This window comes from Neocloeon triangulifer, unplaced genomic scaffold, assembly GCF_031216515.1.
Source record: "Neocloeon triangulifer isolate White Clay Creek 2 clone unplaced genomic scaffold, ASM3121651v1 ptg000022l, whole genome shotgun sequence".
NCBI lineage: Eukaryota > Metazoa > Arthropoda > Insecta > Ephemeroptera > Baetidae > Neocloeon > Neocloeon triangulifer.
The window spans coordinates 593,016-612,058 of record NW_026775562.1 but is presented as its reverse complement, the minus strand read 5'-3'; the positions used below and the strand labels follow the sequence as shown (position 1 = coordinate 612,058).

General features: G+C 34.6%; 1 protein-coding gene across 15 annotated transcripts in view; it reads left to right on the top strand.

The window, feature by feature from the left end:
* LOC132204753 (forkhead box protein P1) overlaps nt 1–19,043 on the top strand; it is a 241,170-nt gene that overhangs the window by 166,492 nt on the left and 55,635 nt on the right. For 13 of the 15 annotated variants that reach the window (XR_009442553.1, XM_059633487.1, XM_059633486.1 and 10 more), the window contains one exon: nt 18,143–18,250. Coding sequence is in view for 9 of the 15 variants with exons in the window: in XM_059633481.1 (XP_059489464.1) it covers nt 18,143–18,250 (108 nt within the window). In the remaining 6 variants the exon portion in view is untranslated. Of the gene's footprint in view, nt 1–8,377; nt 8,618–18,142; nt 18,251–19,043 lie in introns of those variants that run through there. The other 2 variants (XM_059633490.1, XM_059633489.1) reach the window with 2 other exon arrangements.

Below are 19,043 nucleotides of genomic sequence, written 5' to 3'. Positions count from 1 at the left end.
ACTGAATAAGGAATTCACGAATAACTTTAAAAAGTCGTCGGAAGAAGGAAAGAGAAATTGGAATTTGCATGGATTTGGTAAGTCCCCTTCGATTGCTCAATTCTAGCTCGGTAGTAAAATTTGCAACAATATTTTTAAAGCATTAATTTAGACATTAAAAATATCAATTTTTCAAAAGAAGTTATTATTTGCAATGGTTACAAACATACGAAGAAGAATAAGTATTAGAAAATATTTAGGTCCAAGTTTTAAGGAAAATATATTTATTAATTTTTATGGCATAAATTTATTTTTGAATTGGAAGAATTGCTTAACTTTCAGCATCATAAAATCAATATTAAATTAAATATTTCAGGAAACAAAAAAATAGATTGTAAAATGCTTAATTAATTATTTTCTTTTAAATTCTTAATTTTGATTCTCCCTCTTATTTTTTTTTTTATTTTTCACTTATTACGGCTTATTATTGTCAGTTTGTTCGTTTAATTGTTTGCCTCTTCGTTTCCGCTCTCATTACCCAGGTTGTTATTTTTCCACAACCCGTGGTTTTTGTATTTTTGTCGGTCGACTGATTTTAACCCGGTGCATGTTTTTCCGCCAAACACACGAAGAAAATAACGAAGAAAAATAATAATTCCCTGCTCTGCAGATAAGCAAGCGGTGGTGGTTTTTGATATTGCGTTTCTCTCTTGTTGGCTCAAGCACAGCCGCGCGGAGAACAAAACTATACACAATTTTCTGACAGTATAAATACGAGCTTTTAATTTCCTTCTCCTCCTCGCCGACAAATAAAGCAGGCTGCCAACACACAGCAATTTTCATTTACTGGCGTGTTTACTGATTAAATAATTTATTATTTAAAACCCAAGAAATCCGGTGGGGAGCGCCGGGAAATCTTTCTTTTGCAGAGAGAGCGCGAAGGGAAAAAAAATACGCTGATGTTGTTCCAGCGGCGGAGCATCTTTTTCTTGTTTTGGCAACATGATGAACCACACAAAATGATATTCGCGCTATTTATCTTGCTGCTTGGAAAATATTTTGGCTCCGCTCCTTCTTCTTCTTCTTTCGTCGTCTCTCCTTCTCGCCCTGATAATAAAGTAACTGGCAAAAAACACAGCAGCACGCGGCGGAAAGATGGGGTTTATGCAGAGAACAACAAAACCGGCAGCTTCCCTTATAGACATCAAGATGATGAAGAGCGCCGAGTGCTTATTTTGCGCGGCAAGAAACATGAGACACTTGTTTGAGGACGCCAAAGAGAAAGAGGAAGAAGGAGAGAGGAGAGCAGCGAGTTGATTTTCGGCGCATAACTAGCAATAAAACCGTCCCATCTCGCGGGAAAACAGGGCTATAAAGTATAAACGCGTGTTAGTTGGTCTGCAAAAATAATTTGCTTTGAAAAAGTTTAATTTATAAGTCATTTTTAGGGTTGAAGCAAAAATCAATTGATTAATTAAAATCATCACGGAAACAGCAAGTTTTCGAAGGCCTAATTAAAATTCGGCGATTTGCAATTTAGAATTTTAGTTGTTTTCATTGTTAATTATAATAATAGAAGGACTTACTCTTGAATTATATACCTTTAGCAATGGAAGAAATATTTTTTTTCCAATTAAATATTTATTATAATTGACTTAATAAATTTTTGTTTAAAATATATCAATGCAAATAGCTTTTTGCAACTGCAGGTTTAATTTATTATGAAACATTGAATTATTAACGTATTTATGATATTCATATGAATAAAACCAACACTGTCTTAGACTTGACCCATAATGTGTGTACATAGAAAATAATGTTTGCCAATTAATCATTGAATGAAGATTATAATATAATTTGTAATTCCGGATCGAAATAACAACAATGTGCGTCAAAGAGAAGGAAAAAAAATTATATTGTTTTAAATTATTGTATTAATTATAATAAAATCAGAAAATATTGCAATAAAATAAACAATATAATGAAGTAAAACAATTAGATTAAAATGTAAGAAAAACGTGCTGAATTATATTTTATAATTATTTTTTGCAATTTTAAACTTTTACATAAACATTGAGTTACTCTTCACTTGTGATTTGACCAACAATGCAATAATCCAAGTTTGAGATTTCCATCTTTATTGGAGGCCAAAAGGGACAGCAGCAGGCAAATTTCATTCATTTGATAAGCGCTTCTGTGTTCTCGCGCGCGCCACAGAGCCAGTTTATTATTATTACACGATATTATTGTTTGGCTGCGAAACTACATTCCCTGGCACAAAACACAATAATTCACGGCTGCGATGTTGCACACACACGACTAACTCAGTTCAGAATATATATCAAAAAAAGCACGAGAGAGCAACTCCGTGTTTTTTATTATATTGGTGTGGCGCGCGGTTATAATCTTTACGAGCTAGCGCGAAAAATTATACAAAAAGAGCAAAGGAGGAAAACAGCATCAGCAGACAATAAAATAAACGGCAATAGGAAATATCGTGTCATCTCTCATACACTGGCTGTTTTATTGTTGTGCCGCCCTTGTTTTATTTTCATCGCTGTTTTGCATCTCGCTCGCTCGCTCTGGCTCGTGCAAATCTGCAGCTTCTGCTCGGGTGGAAAATTCAAAATATTAATCTGCCCCGACAGAGAAGGGGGTCGAACGAAACATATATTTTTATTGAGTTTTTATTCCGCACGCTCCGCTAAATAAGTTGGTTTGTTTCTCTAGACCGAGGAGAGAAATTAACGAAAAAATCCGCGTGTAAATCCTGATCACCCCGAAACACGCAGCGGTTTTTTTTATTCTTTTTTCACCATTCCGAAAAGTCAGCAAAGGGTGAGTCGCTTCCTATTATACGTATACCGTGTGTTTATCTGCTTAGCTGAAAATAAAAGCATAGCAGAGCTTTTCGCATGAGGCCGAAAACAAACGGAATATAAAAAACAAAGCCGAGCTGTTTTATTTCGGGGTTTATATCGCGACCCCATCAAAACACACATAAAACCAGGCCCGCGTAATGACTAAATTGCACAAAATACTGGGCATTTTTCTTACTGAAATGTCCCCGAATTACTTTCTGGATGACCAATTTGAACTAAATAGGCAATAAGTAAGCTTTGCTAGTTACTTAAAAAAAAAACAATAATTGAATTTTGAACCTAAACTCTATTGCTGAAATAGGAAAAATAAATTGAAATTATTTGTCATCCTGAGAGAAAATCTATATACTTGATGAAAAAGATTTCAAGAAAATGAAATTATTTTTTCAAATTTATTTAGAACAAAATTTAATTTGTATTATTTCTTTAATATTTTATCACTCCGATTGAGAATATTTTTGTTTATTCTGGTATTTGCACAAATAGATAAGATTATAAAAAAACTAAACACCCGTTTTGAAATGAAATCGTCTTTGATTTTTTTTATTATGCTTCCCATATCTCTATATATTAGTTACATATATACAATTTAATTTCTACACATCAAAATCTGATGCAGGGGATCCTGCATGCGTTTTTCTGTTTGGAAATCTGTGCATTCTGTAAATAAAAAATAAACAAGGCGAAAGAGCGAGAGATGAAAAACTACCATCCCATCAATCCATTTGGACGCTTTACGTATTTTGTTGCCGGGCCAGCTGTGAAAATATTACACCAAGGTTGAAGCTCGGCGACGTTTAATATTTCTACCTTCCTCAAAAAAATATTAAAAAGAGAACCAACCAAACCCCTCCCTTTCGAAGGAATATATATATGTGTGTGTGTGAGCGCCTGAAGATAAACATTGGCGAGGTAAAAAAAATTCCTGGAAGCGTAAATAAAACAGCTTCTCTCGCGCTCTGTAAATAAAACGTCATCGTATTTGTGTCGCGCCGCGCGGTCAAAATGCAATACAAATAGTTTGTACCTACACACACCAAAAATTATGAGAAGGTGCCTGGCGTCACAGTGTAAAATTGGAAAGGCCAAAACAATTGAGAATAGCACTTGCAGCAAGTATATTAAAGGGGGGGGGGGTAATATTGAAGAAAAAGCACAAATTAAAAATTAAATAATATTAAATTTTAGAAATAAATAGCAATATTAAAATGAGCGCATATTATTATAAATTTTATTTTGATTAAAATTAGCTTAAACATGTTCCAGTTAAAGTTAATTTTAATGTTGAATTTTTACAGAAATTAAAACTGGTTTTAAGTACTCATGTTATATATTATGTAAGTAAAAAAATTTTATGAGGTTTTTACGTGGATTTACTGAAACTGTGCGAGAAACACTTGGTTTTAAAGAATGGAATATACAAACCAAAATTTTGACTTTTAATTGAGAAATTAATTTTTAAAATGCCTCAAAAATTAATATTTTTGAGTCACAAAAAAATCAGAATTTCAATTAAAACTCGGAAAATTAGGGTAAACAGAGCAACATAACTGGTCTGGATCGCGATTTAAAACCTCTTAAAAATTAACCCCTGAAACTGCTTTACACTTTACAACACAAACAAAACACTACTCTACACTAATTTTAACAGAAAAAAACGCACGCACACTTAACAATTATCTGAGAAGTAAAAAAATATTAAAATTGAAAAGTGGAAGTTTTCTTGCACAGGTAAAATTAGTTTCTTTTTAATTAATTCATTTAATTTGCAAGGTTTTTCATTAAATTTAAATATAAGCGAATCGTCCCTTTCCTCTTTATTTCTTTATTTCCATAAACTTTTGGTGACTGAAATTCAGCAGAGTGTGTGGCAATGTTCACTCAATTGTGCGGCGAATTAGTATAAGTTGGGGCCGAATTCAGTCGCTCCCCTAATTTTTTCGTCAGGCAGAGCACCATCAAATTAAAAAGAAAAGCGCAAAGGAGGCAGAAGAAAAATAAAAACTCTCCTTTCCTCGACGCTGCGCGCTTAAAACTCGATTACACCGCCCGAGAAATGCTGTCTCGGCTGCTTTTTTGCTCCGAATTAATTTACATAATAATAACAATAACAGCGGCTGCGACACACTCGCCGTCGCTTTATTATTTCGGGGAGCATCATGGCTTGTGAATTTCTAAACATTCGGCAAGAAAAAGCAGAGAGTTTTTCAAGAGGGCAATCAAAGGGAACCGGGATTAAGACGTTTTTATATCAGAAGAGAAAATTCCACACGATTTGCTTTTTCGAGTTTAAAATTTTGCTTTGGCGAAAATGAAAGAGGAAAGGTGAAAACTGTGCTATTTAGTGTTTGTATTCTGATGGCAGGTGAAGGAAATGTTTTGTTTATAAAGGTGGGCGGGATTGATTTTGGGCCTGGGGGAAATCTTATCAAAACAAGACGGAGAGGAAATGACAAATGCACAAAACTGATGTTGACAAAAGTCCTGGCCGTGGACACAAATAGTTGATAAAACTAAAGCAAATAGAAATCTGGCAAAGCAAAAATAAAATATAAAGATATGATGAAATATTTAAAAGCTGATTTTGATTTATTAAGAATAATGTTCGCAAAAATAAGGAAAAAATTTTTATCAGCTCATATCAGGAATATTTTATTTGATATAAAAATTTTTTAATATTGTAATATTAATTTAAAAATTTTTCCGTTTCAATTTTCCAAAAGCTGCTTCTCAAGTTAAATCACAGACTGCACCTCTCTTGTGGAGCTTCTTCCCTTATCTCCCCCGGCGTGAAAATGACTCGAATTAAAACAACAATAAAGTAATTAGGCACGGCTTATTCTCATCAAAAAAGGCAACGGGTTGAGACAAGAATTTTAATTCCTGCAAGCTTCCCTAATCTCGACTGCTGTTGGCTGTTCTATAAGCAGCAATAATAATAATATAGCCCCGGCAGGCGCTTCTTTATATAATATTCTTTTGTTCCGGAAGATGCAGCAGCGAAACAGGCCCACGGGGGTTCACTCTCGCGATGGGCTATTAACCCAAACTTCCCTCCCGCCGATGAGGAATCTCCGAAACTTTTCGCGCGTTAATGGTCGCTATTTCGTCTCGCCAGATAAGATCGCACTTAATCGCTGACAAAACTTGAAACTTCAAAATAAGCATTTTTTTTTTATAAATAAATTAAAAATTATTTAAGCCACTAAATTATTAATGCCCGGCTGCAGATATATGGATTAGCATCCGAGTGCACATATATACAGGAGCCATCTTTAATCATAAAGCAAGTCGATCGGGCTGGCTGTGCAACCCCTTTTTTGTCCTGCTGCTCGACGGTCGCGCTAATCCAATTAAAAACAAAAAGCAGCGCGCACACATTACTCCCAGTATTATATTCTAATATGGCTCTCTCTCCAATATTTTCTCCTCCGCGTTCATCTCTGAGCTTATAAGTGCATTTATCTCTCCCAAAACTCGCCCGCCCGGCACAGCTTCCGTATCAATAACAATAAGAGCTGCGCTAGGGGCTGCTCTCGAGTAATGCGGATTTCGGACGTTTTTATTTTTAAGCCGTATGAAATATTCCCCGGAGAAGACCAAAGGATTTTTTTCAACTCTTCCGATTAGGAATTAGTTCGGAAAAAATATGGAAGTGTCTATTCGTAATTCGGAAAGTTTGAATTATATTTGCTCACGGTAAAAGGTAGAAAATTTAAAAAAAATTCCTTCTTTCCCTTCAATCGTTCCCCTCTCCTGTCATTTCTTTTGCCTCCTTTTCGCCCTTTACCCCCACTCTTATAATTTCCTCTCTCCTCTATAACTTTTCAAATCAAGTCAATTCACCCTGATTTTCACTTTCTTGGATCAATTCAGGAACTTAATATTTATGATTAATTTCTTTCTTCTGCAGCTCCACCCTTTCCTTCTGTCCCGCTGAAACAAAAAATTCAAGAAATTCCAATATTTCACAAAACTTAAGACAGGCTGAGGCAGTTTTTTCTTTTCAAATCTTTCTTTCAACACAAAAATATTTAGTATATTGCAAATAATATTAATACTTGATTTAAGTTTTTTTAAGATAATTTATAGGTAGAATAAAATTTACGAAATGAATCATTTCATTGAGTGCTGTTATTTTTATTTCCTTTTATACTTCAATGACTCATTTGAAAAATTACTTACTGAATCAATAAAGAATTGCGTTGTGACTTCTCACTTGTTATTTTGCACTTGTCCAGCTCAATCACGGTCTCATGCGTGTGTTTCATATGCGCTGATATTATTAAAAAAAATAAAACAACGATCCGTGTATTTATAATATCTCGCTTTCACTCCACAAACACCGCAAACACGTGCAGCAGAAAAAGCACACGCCGCGATTTGTTTAAAAAATAATTATCATTGCGTGCGAATGTGTCGTTATGTGAAATAATAAAAAAATATATAAAAAAGACCACCGATCGAAAAATCCGTATGCTCCTCTCTGCTGTGCAGAATGCGGTGGGCGCTGAAATAAAATTTAATCGCCGTGAACGCGATCTTGCCGCGCCGCCGAAATGAATTCGCTATTTATTGCAGAGAGCACAATCTGGAAACCGCACTATTTGCATGCTGTATAGTGGAAAATTAGATTATAATGCTGCTGTTTTATCTGTCTGCAGGATAAATTAAAAAGTCATAAGTTTATTAGCGTGAAAAGCGCCGAGTGTGCGGTATTATGTTTGGGCTTGGCACCCCCACCAGGTTAACTGGACTTTATTGTTTTAGATATGATATAATTTTGTGGAGAGAGGAGCAAAATCCTGCTGGTCCAGCCAAAATTATGGTGGTATTAGAACTAATTACAAGCTTTACGAACGGGTTGTGGCAAAAATTCATCAAAATTATTCCAATTTGTATTTTTTTTTCATACAATTTAAATTAAAAGTTGAATGTTGAAGGAAATGAAGAAGTTTGGCTGTTCCTCGTTGTAAAAATTGTTTTTATTAGAAAGTAAATTGAATGTTGAAACTTAAAATTGATCTCAAAATATCTAAAATTAACTTTTTACAATTTTTCTGCTTGAATTCGCTTAAATTTCATATTACACATTTTTGTTTTATTCTTTTCATTTTGTTTTTTTTTTTATGCTAAAATTCCGCCACGTGCGCCCTTCGTTTTCGTATCGAGCGCCTTGAGCTTATTGGTTTTCGTCAGCAGTGCAAAAATCCGCGGCGGGCGAGTCTCGTTTCGGCGCGTCTCTCGGCTCCGTCATCACGTCAGACGGAGCAAATCCATCTCTGTGAATTAGTCTGTATATGTTTGCGTGTTTACTTTATTTCCTCGGCGTCCGTTGGCTGCGTTTGTGTACAGTAGTGTTTTTTTTCCCTCCCTACCCTGCCCACACAGACGTACACTGCATGAAAATGTGTACACAGGACGTCGGAGAGAGAGAGAAAGATGCGCGCATTCCCCTGCTCGTTATACTAAAAATGTGATGAGAAGCAAAATCGAATCTCAGTCGGTGACACGATTTTGTCACGCTCGCGTTCGATTTCGTTGCGGTGTTATATGTTGTTTGCGCGCGGATCAGACACAGGATGTGATTGTTTCCTCGAGTTGTGCGTGCAAAATATTATCTTGTGCGTGGGTAATCAGAAAAAAACATGCAATACAGCTGAGTGGTGCGATTTTAGCTGAGAGAAATCGGTCAGTAGGTTTTTATTAGTTCATATTTAATCAACTTACATGGCAGATAAGAAAAAAGAGTTGTGGTGAGTTCTACAGTATTTTAAATAATAGCAAAGTTTCATTACAAAACATAAAAGTTTACTGTTAGAAGAAACATTTTTTATATTTAAGTTTATTTATTAAATTTAATATAAAAATTATTAATTTATTATTTGATTTGACTTTTAATATATAATTATTTTGTTTTATTTTAATGTAATTTTTATTTTAAAGGCAGGAGCTGACAAAATTTTAAATTTTATTGATTTACTTACAGTTTTGGTTTTATTAGTATTATTTTTTTCAAAATTTTATTTTTAAACAATTTTGTTAATCTGGGCAATTTCAATGGATTAATAAGTTTCTAAGAAAAATCGTTCCATGCCGTCTTTTCAGGTTTTGCATTCATTGAATTGTGTTAATTAGTTTAAATTATAATGTAAAAACACAAATGATTTGAAATTTAAATTGAAAGCGGGAAAGCACGTTTTGGTCTCCCTGAGTACAAATTACCAAAGACACAAAGCCTTTAGTTGCACTCACACGCACCTTTCCTTTCCTCTCGTCGCGCCTCCGAAACTTTGGCTTTAATCAAAAGTTATTTATATACGTGTAGCGGCAGAATGCGACGCGGCATAGAAGGCACGTGCATGTGTGTATTTTCATATCCAAATAAGTTGGAAGAAGTGACACCTGGTACAATTTTACTGCTGCTCTGCGCTCGAGATGCTTTATTACTTTTGCGAGAATAACGGCGGGCGCGTACGCGAAATGTACGAATTTCGCAACGAGGGGGATCAAATTTACATGCACACACACACGTGGGTGTAAGGGTGCGTATGTGCGGTATAATTTTCCGTCGCAAATGGGAGAATGAACACGTCTAACGTCTGTCAACATGATAAATACTCCTGTTTTTGAAACTAAGAAAGTTTGAAATTGATCACTTTGAACACAGTTCCATTTGGCTTGTTTCTATAGTAAACTTTATATTTACAATTCTTTATTTTAAAATAAAAAAAGAAAAAATCTTACAAAAGGTTTAGTTTTGTTAATTTTATTTATTGTTGATTTTTGAAAAACACTGTCCAGTCCAATTTTAACTTTTAACAGATATTTCCGAAAAGTAGGTGAAAATCATAAAGATTAAGAATAAATTTTCTAATTAAATTTAAAAAAAAAAAATTGAAGTATTGTCAGCTGGTGAGCTTTCAATAAGCTAAAACTTGTTTCTTGTTCAAAGTGCTGCAGTTTTACTTTATTTTGAAGGATTCCAATTAAATATTGGAATTTTGAACAGATAAATTTATCTTAAAAAAATATTTGTTTTCTTCTTCATTTTTATAATTCAACGACTTTCATATAAAATTCATAATTCTTTATTTTTTGCACAGATTGAATTTAATTAATTTTATTTTACATGTCCTTCCAACCGTTGTTTTTAATAGTCAGATTTCCATTTTCCCTTCCTCAATTTGATAAAATTATGAACCGTTTTAAGATATAAAAATTCATAATAATCAATTTATTTTTCTTTTTCTTTAGAAAATCATCTTTTTTTAATGATTTTTTCAGTTAAAAATATTATAAAAACGAGAAAAAGACTGTTAGACTGGTCTGCCAGCACATTTCGCATTCTTGCTCGGTCCCTTGAGCTCTTCTGCTCTCGCGGATTCCGTGGCGCGTCAGCATTTGTCGCGTGTGGGTGTGTAAATGACACGCATTCCTCGGCCGTCGTCAACTCGCTCTCGAATTACACAGTTCGCGCCGAGTGTGTATAAAAATTGAAGCTATGCACTTGATGCCTATTAATTACGGCGCTACTTGTGTAGGTATCTTTGAGACGGGGAGAGCGAGAGCGGGCGGAAGGCAAATAAACAACCTCCCAAATGATCCCGAGCGCCGGCCTCATTTAAACTCGTATGACACCTTGAGATATGAGAGAGCCCAGGAGCGAATGTACACTTACATGCCCCGATATTGCACACATTCCGACTTAACGCGCCGACTGCAATATGACGACGCCGCTCTCTCGCCTCGCGGATTACACTCGGAAGGACGGTAAATACGCGCTCTGCAGATGTATGCAGATATTGCCGGCGTAAGAAACTACAAATAAAACGTGCTGTCGCTTCTTGATTGCGCGCAGGAGGGTTGACAATTTGTGGCAGATCGATATTATTTAACAAGGAAGGAAATTCCTTGAAATTTACAAGTGTTATTTAAAATACGAAAAAATCTTGTTTAAAAATTAGAAACTGTTTTTTTTTTATAATCTTCCCCAGTTTTTACAAGAAAACAAAAAACTGAATTTTTATATCTAATTCTAAAATTAAATTTTACAAGAGTAACAGTTTTTTGGAAATTTGATTTTTTTTTTCAAATTACATTTAATTTTCATAATTTGTATTCCATTTTTTCAAACATTTATGCGCTACAATTTTGATTTTTTTTTTTTTTAAATTTAAATGTACTTTGCAATAACATTTAGTTGAATTATTCCAGTTTAATTTAGAGTAAAAATGAATATTAATCCAGATAAAAATCAGTCATGTTGAAAATGAAAGGAGCTATTTTTAATATTTTTTTTCTTGGTGCTCTTTGAAATTAAAGTTGCTATTTTTTCCAATTCTGTTTGACGCGACTGCCGTCATCAATACAAAGCAATCTGCCTTTTGCCTCTCTCTGTCCGTCTCTTTGTCTCTCTCATCTGTGTTTTCCCCCGAACAGATCCCAGGAGTTTTCTTTTTCTCCTCTCGCGGAATTAATTTGTTAGTGCAATTGTCATCCTCTGCTGTCTCGCCCTGTAATTTCTGCTGCCGCGTCATCAAGCCTGGCTGTTCTCCTTTTTTATATTTCTTCGGCACCCTCTTTTCTTTTATTTTTATCTCTGCCACTGGGCGCCGCTGTCATTTGGAAAACACAATTAAGAAGTAAGCAATTTGTAGCAAACGGCAGTGAATAAATCCCTTATCGTCTTCTCTCTTTTACTTTCAGATTCGCCACCACTAATTCGCTTTAGTGGTCGGGGGATTGGTTTATACTTTTTCTTCTCTCGTGCCCGCTCTGCTGACGAGAAGGGCTTGTTTCTCTACTTGATTGCATCTCTCTCTATCTCTCCCTGCAATGCGTGCGTTTTTTGCCGGCTTTTCTCACACCCCTTGCGTGAGAGGAAGATGCTCGCAAAATAATGCTGACACAAGAGACCTCAGCAAAAAGCCACCGAGCAATAAATATGCGGCTGCTCCATTCATGCGTGTAAAGTAAAAAACGTGAAAATATTCATAAGTTGCTTATGCAACCGGCCATGCTGACTAGCACTGCAGGTTGCCTAACGAAGCAATTAAAAAATAAAATAAGAAATAATTATTTTATATTTTAGAGAAAGTATTTAAAAATATTATCGGTTTAAAATCTTTTGGCATTATTTTTTAGTAATAAAATTTTACGATCTTGTATTAAATCTAAATTTATTTCTGATAGATCTAAAAAAATTTAGAGCTTTCAAATTTTTTGGATCTCGTCAAAGTCCACGTCAAAAAGCTGACACGGGTCTGTCCAATTTTTCATCTCGGCTCTTCTTTTCGGAATATCCATGCGCATATTATATTTGTATTCATCGTTGGCAGCAGCCAATTCTGCCGATGTCCACTCTGGCGCTTGATTTCTGAGTTTTCACTTGAACGGGCACTGCTCGCTCTCTCTCTCTCCACTCGGCGCGTGTGTGATAAATTTGCCTGCCGCCTTTCTTCCGTCCGCGCGGACGTGTTCTGTAAATATAGTGTGGCAATATCATATTCAAAGAGAGGGAATAAAAAATATCACGCAGAAAAAAGCGAGCGTCCTCTTCCACTATGTATTTTAAACACTTGAGTAAAGCCGGGCCCGCTTTTTGTTGTTCGTGCTTATGAAAACATTAATAATTTAATATTCCACGGGCAGTGAGGCTGCTGATTTCGAATTCGTGAGCGTGGCCGGGGAAGAATGAAATTACATTTCGGCGCTCAGTGTCGTTTTCAGCGAGCTGCTGGCGGGGGTGAGCAAAGAGAGCAGATTATTGTACATTACATGCCTCTCGGCGTAAAATATCCGAATGAGGAAAATTTGCTCTTCAAACGTGGAAAATAAAAACACTGAAATAATTTTAATTTCAGCCATTCGTAAAGTTACAGACGGTAAAATAATATTTATTTCTGAAATAGAATAAATTTAAAAGATGAACTTCTGATTAAGACGGAGTGGAGGAGTATCGGATATTTTAAACTCGAACTTAATTATTTTTTAAAGTAAGGTGTAATTTAAATATTAAAAATTCAAAAAATTAATTAAGGAATTAGAATTTTTTGAATCTTCTTCAAAATTATGTCAGTTCTACAAACTAAAAAGAAGAATTTTGAGAATCAGCTAATATATGGTTTTTACTTCATTTAAGTAAGAAATCTATCTTTTCAAGAATAGAAGCAAATTTAAATTAAAATTTACTCGCTATTTTATTAAAAAACATCAATATTTCATGGCTTTGTATTATAATAGCAAATTTCCCTTAAAATTTATTTTATATTTTCAAGAGAAACTGAGCATTTTCTTTCCAAATTCTTGCGGTTGTATTGTTTATGAAGCTTGCAGTATCTCATAATATTAATACCTCTTTATTACAAACTTCCTTCCTTCCGTCCGAAGGTTCGTGCTTTCACTCTCTCCCGACCGCCTCCTCTGACTCACCAGCTTAAGATATTGTTTATCTACACTCGACCACAAAAATCTCCAGTTTCGCTACACTGTTTAAAATGGAATGGTCGATTTTACGTATCTGTGGTGCAAACTATTGTTCTGGCGTATGCCGTAAAAGTACGTCTCTTCTCAAGAAGGGATTTTACCTGAGCGCCCGCACTTTTCCGCCTCCCCTCCCGTAGATGCATTTTACGGATTTGTTACAGAAAATTTCTTCCTTCGCACAGAATATTACGTACTGTGTCCGTATTTTTGTTTTACTACTTTCTTACGTATTTTTATGGTAGTTTTACAGAAAATCACAAAATTTATTTTTGCTATAAATGGCTACTTTTATTTTCAATAAATTAATAATCACGGATTTACAGAGAACTCACATGAAGTAAAAATTAATATTGAGGTAGATGAAACTCTTGACGTAGTCTTTTTCAGAAAATCCTTTTGGATCGTATCTTGCGTTGATGAAAACACTGTCTGAAAAATAAAAATAAATTTCTTTAGCAAAACATTGATGAGAAATCTCTGTATAAAATACCTTTTGCGCATTGCCAACACAACTTCCATTGACAAGGGACGAGTTTATTCCAAAAGTTCTCACTTCAAATCCAATCTAAAAAAAATAAAAATAATATGCATAAATTTTAGCTGCGCGCGACTTTTTAATAACCATTAAATAAACGTATTTTCTTCTAATAAAAATGATTAATCCAAACTTACATTTTTCAAGTACTCGCGGAGGCCTCCAACTGGAAATTAAGCGGCTTCGCTGCAAAATATTCCATGATTTTAAGAGATGTTGTGCCCGATGCAGCAAAGAGGAGTTCTCTTTGTGGCGAAAGACGCTAAACTGATTGCAGCCGAGGCGCGAGGGTTGAATTTTGTCAGTTGCTGGCGTGGGTGATGACGTTTTCAGCCTCTCTCCCTATTCTCTCCTGAGCTTTCCTCCCCTAACATGCATGCACTCAGGTAAAAGTCCGAAAGCGAGATGTAAAATTACGGATCTGTTACAGAGACTTGCGCTACATCCCAAATACGTAAAATCGCATATCAATTTCATCCGTAAAGGTATTTTACGACGCAAAGTACAGAAAATTATGTCTGTCCGTACTATTTTTACTTCGTTTCTGCCGTGACACGGACGTAATTTTCCGATTTTTTTTGACAGTGTATTAAATTCCTGGCCCTAGGAGTGTGGTTGGCGCGGGGTTATGACGGGCGAGATGGTGTTTTAGCTTACGTAAATAAACATCCATCTAGCTCAGCGACTTAAAACCATCAACAATATAACCCAGCATATACATGCAAGATTTCCATATCCGACTTGAGGAAAATAACGTACCCTTCGCTCTAAACGCGCGAATATTACATTTGTCTACTTTTTTATTCAGGGAGCACGCGACGAATATTATGCCACGTGATAAATTCGGCGTAATTTTTCAGACTCCCGCTTTTTAAAATTCAGCGCCGCATTTTTCGCGGCGCGTGGATATTTACCTTAAAAATCAGCTTTCGCGGGCTCGACTTTTCGCTCCCCGCAATCATAAATATATGAGGGGGGAATATCGTCAGCAGCACAATGGCATCATGTCCTGATTTCCAACACGTCAACTCGGCGCCGGGACTTCATCAAGTTGACTAAATTGTATTATGTATATTTTAAGTCGCAAGAAGAAGAATCTTCTTACATTAAGAAAGGCGGAAGAGACGCGGCGAGAGAAGAGAGAGAGGATTTTGTATCCGACCGTGCAATTTAATTCCAAATAAAGCAGGGGTGGAAAGAGACTGCAAATTTGGTTAAACTGTCTTGCTGCAGAACTTTGTAAATTCAATGACGAATTTATGAAAAACTGCTTTTTTTAATTTAAAATTGGGCAGATAATTAAACAATTTAAAAAGTGGTCACAAATTGAGAATTCTTATTAATTAATTGTATTAATTGATAAATTTAAACCTTTTAAATCACATTTTTTGAGCATAATTCTTATTTGCTGATTTGATTCATGGGATTTTAAATTTTTCAACCTTTATCTCACTAGACAAGGTAATTAAATATAAATTTTAAAACTTTTATAAAAGTAAAATATTTAGCAAAATAAATGTTTTTATATTAAAATAAACATTCTAAATTAAAGACAATCATCATTTTTAAAGTAAATAATAATCTGTCAATCTCCTGATCTGCACCAAAATCACAAGATGCATGAAGCAAAGGCAACCCTCCTGACAGATTCATTTCATCCCTCTCTCGCTGCCGGCGGTTGTGACGGCTTGTGAATTTCAGCATCGCCTTGCATATTTTTCTTGATGGCAGCTTGTTAATAAATGACGTTTTCCTCTCGTGTCTCCGCTGTTTTCCGCGCTCTCTTATTTAAGGCGGATTATCTCTCTCGGCTGACGACAAATTTGAAAAGACGCCTCGACAAAAGAATAATAATTTGCCACCGCTTCCTCCCAACACACAAAAGTGAGGTGCGTCCTTCAAACAAAACTGCTAAATATAAATTTATACAGAAAAGGGTTGGGAGCACTGGAGTGGCGTAAATGCGCTAAAAAGGTCGGGAAATTAAAAGGCGGCGAGTTTTGCATTTAAAATGCCAAACCACGGAGGAAAGTTCATTCGACTTACTTATTTGTATCGGAGCAAATGTCACGCTTGTAATTATCTCGAATTCGTATATTTATTATTCCTTTGCTCTTGGCCTCCCCAGTCGAGATAAATTTATTTGGCGTGCAGCACCGCGGGCCACGCGCCCTCTAATTGAAATTGGTCCGCCTGCGTGGCCAGCTCAGAGCACACCACTCTTGATTGCTTGCATAAAATATCAAGTTAGATGCACACACATGCGGACGTCAAGCGAGGGTTGTTTTCGAATCAATAACGGAACAGAGGGTAGAAATTATAATTCATTTATTCACCTCCCAAAAAATCGTTTCATAAAGATATATTTAATATGAAAATAAAGGTTATTTAACATTTAAATAATAATAATTATTAAATTAAAATACAAGATTTAAAAATAAATTAAAATGTAAATTTGAAATCCTTGCCTCCCACAAATATTTATTGCAATTTATTAATTATCAGATTTAATATTATTTACTTAAAATTTAATACGTATTTAATTTGTAATTTTTATAAATATTTTATTTCTTTGAACAGTGATTAAAATTATATGTAACAACTTTTCATACATTTTTTTTTTCATTATTTTGTATCCAAACCTTTAAAATCAATAATTGATAGTTAATCCTTCATCCAATTCTTCTAAAATTCTCGTTAAATTTGCAACTAAATTATTTATTATCACATTAAATAATTACTTTCTAAATTTATGATAGTTATTCCGTTATTCTTTATTCGGTATCAATATTCTATTGGCTATTGTTTCTTGAGGGCTGCATTGCGTGGGTGCTTATGCTTAAATACAAATTTGTGATCGCCTGCTGTTATTTATGAGCCGCGGGCACTCAAGCTCGGTCTAGCTCTTTATGGCGTGCAAATTATTGATTGCATTTAATAATGTCTCTCGTGCCGCAAGAGTAGTTAAGAGGAAGGAACAGGGTTTGTTTAGATGGAGGGTGGTCGGTCGGTGTATAATAATAAAGCTCAGCCGGTAAGCAACGCGCAGAGAGAAAGAAAAACAACATCAGAAAACGAGATTTCAATCTGGCGTTCGTGAGAATTAGGCATTAAAGCAGAATAAGGACGAGAGATGTACATATAATTTTCCATGTACCTTGAGCAACTAACGTGCGCGGCACGGAAATAAAACGAGGCTGTTGTTTTGGCTTATTTGTGCGGCTCGTTTTTCCTTCCTTTTTTTTCTTAAATAATGTGTTTTGTTGTTGCGCGCTCTCGGCAAGGTAAAGAAAAAAAAACACTTTTTTTATAAAAACACGTGAAATATTGTTTCTGGGGTGTTTTTGTGTGCCCTCGTAAATCAGATTACGTTCGGGGAAAACGTCAGGAAGGCGCCGAATTTGATGATTAAACTGTGAATAATTGCAGGGTGTGCGAGTTCAGTTGTTTTGTGTACGAGAATTTGGAAAACGTTTTCTTACAAAGCAGGCTGTGCACGATTTGAAAAGGCGGTGCGATTTCTCTGAAATCTGATTTTTATCTGGGGGAATTTTGACGTTCATGTAAAATAAAGAAATTAAAACATTCAAGAATTTTTGTTAATGAATAAAAAAATTGAGTTGAATTAGAAATAAAATTAAATTAGAATTAGATTAAAAAGTAGTGAAAAAAATTATTGCAGTTTAATTAAAAAGTGACCTCTAACGTTTTTAGTTTTAGAAGTATCATTATATTTTAACAATTCATCAAGAAATTAAAAAAAAAAAACAGCAAATGTTAGAAAAATATAAAAATATTTTGTTAAATATTTAAAAATATTTTATTTCTGAGGTTGTTCAATTTGAATAAGTTTAAATCATTTTCTGAGTTTTTGTTGGCTTCTACATGAAATAATGCGGATGTTATTCTGATCTTAAGCTGGCTTTCCCTTTCTTGATTTGAGCCGAAACGTGCCTGCTCTCGCGGCGCATGATTAATCGTTGCATGACATTAGGGCTGTCATTAACCGAAACACACTCATTAGGGAGTCATCACGGAGGAAAGAGTTGTTCGAAGGGGTTGAAACATCTGCCGACTCACCTCAAGCTCTGCGATGTGTTTACGTACGCGCTGTTTAATTGCACTTGGTGCTTATCGCTCTGATTGCAGCGAGTTTGGCAATTTGGCTCACTGATGATGATGAGCCCCTCAAAATATTCGCCCCTGAAACTTTCCTCGAAAAGTTTTTTATTTTAATGGTTAAATTTTTGTGTTGCAGGGAAATTGTTTAGGCGAAGGACCACTCGAAGTCAGTCCTTGGACCAAGAGCCAGTTTTCAACCCAACCTCTTGCTTGGCCGCCCATTCTCCGTGAGGGCAGGAGACGCGTGAGTACAATTCTTTTTAATTCAGTAAATTTGATTTTTTTTTCATAAATTACAAAATATTTACCTTTCCTTAGAAAGGGTTAGGCTTTTTCATAATAATGCGGTCATTCAAATTGCTTAAAATATTTAAAATAAAAGTTAGTACTTGAGGAGGATTTGAAGAAGTAAATTATCAAAAATTATATTATCAAAGAAAGAAAATTTCAATATCAAAATGTTTATTTTCAAAAGGGGATTTAATTTTGCAACCATACAGTTTCACCGAAAATCACTAAAATATTCATTGACATAAAATATGTTACGCCTAGAGAGCTTTTATCTGTATATTAAAATCATTTAATTAAAATATTTGTACATTTGCCGAATTCACAGAAAAACAAGACAAGATTTGTATAAATTAAATTCTGAGTATATCAGAAGGTAATGCAGAATCTGATATTATATTTTTATAAAATCCTAAAAGTAGCAGTAATACTTATACTTCATTACTTTTTGTAGTTAACAGATAAAACACATAAAATAGTAATTAAAGAAAAAAAAATAATTTAAAACATAAAAATAAACTTAGTATGAATATAAAATAAAAAATAAACTTTGTCAATTTAACTTTTAAAAATGATATAGGCGTAAAATAAAAAAAAATAGTGCTTATTAAATTTCTTTTATTAACTAGTCTAATTTTATTTTAGAAATTGCCAAGATAAAATAGTAAATTTATGTATGTTTTTTTTTTACTGAGTGTTTCTTGAGAAGTTGAATTCAAATAACTCCGTACGATAAAAAAAAAATGTTA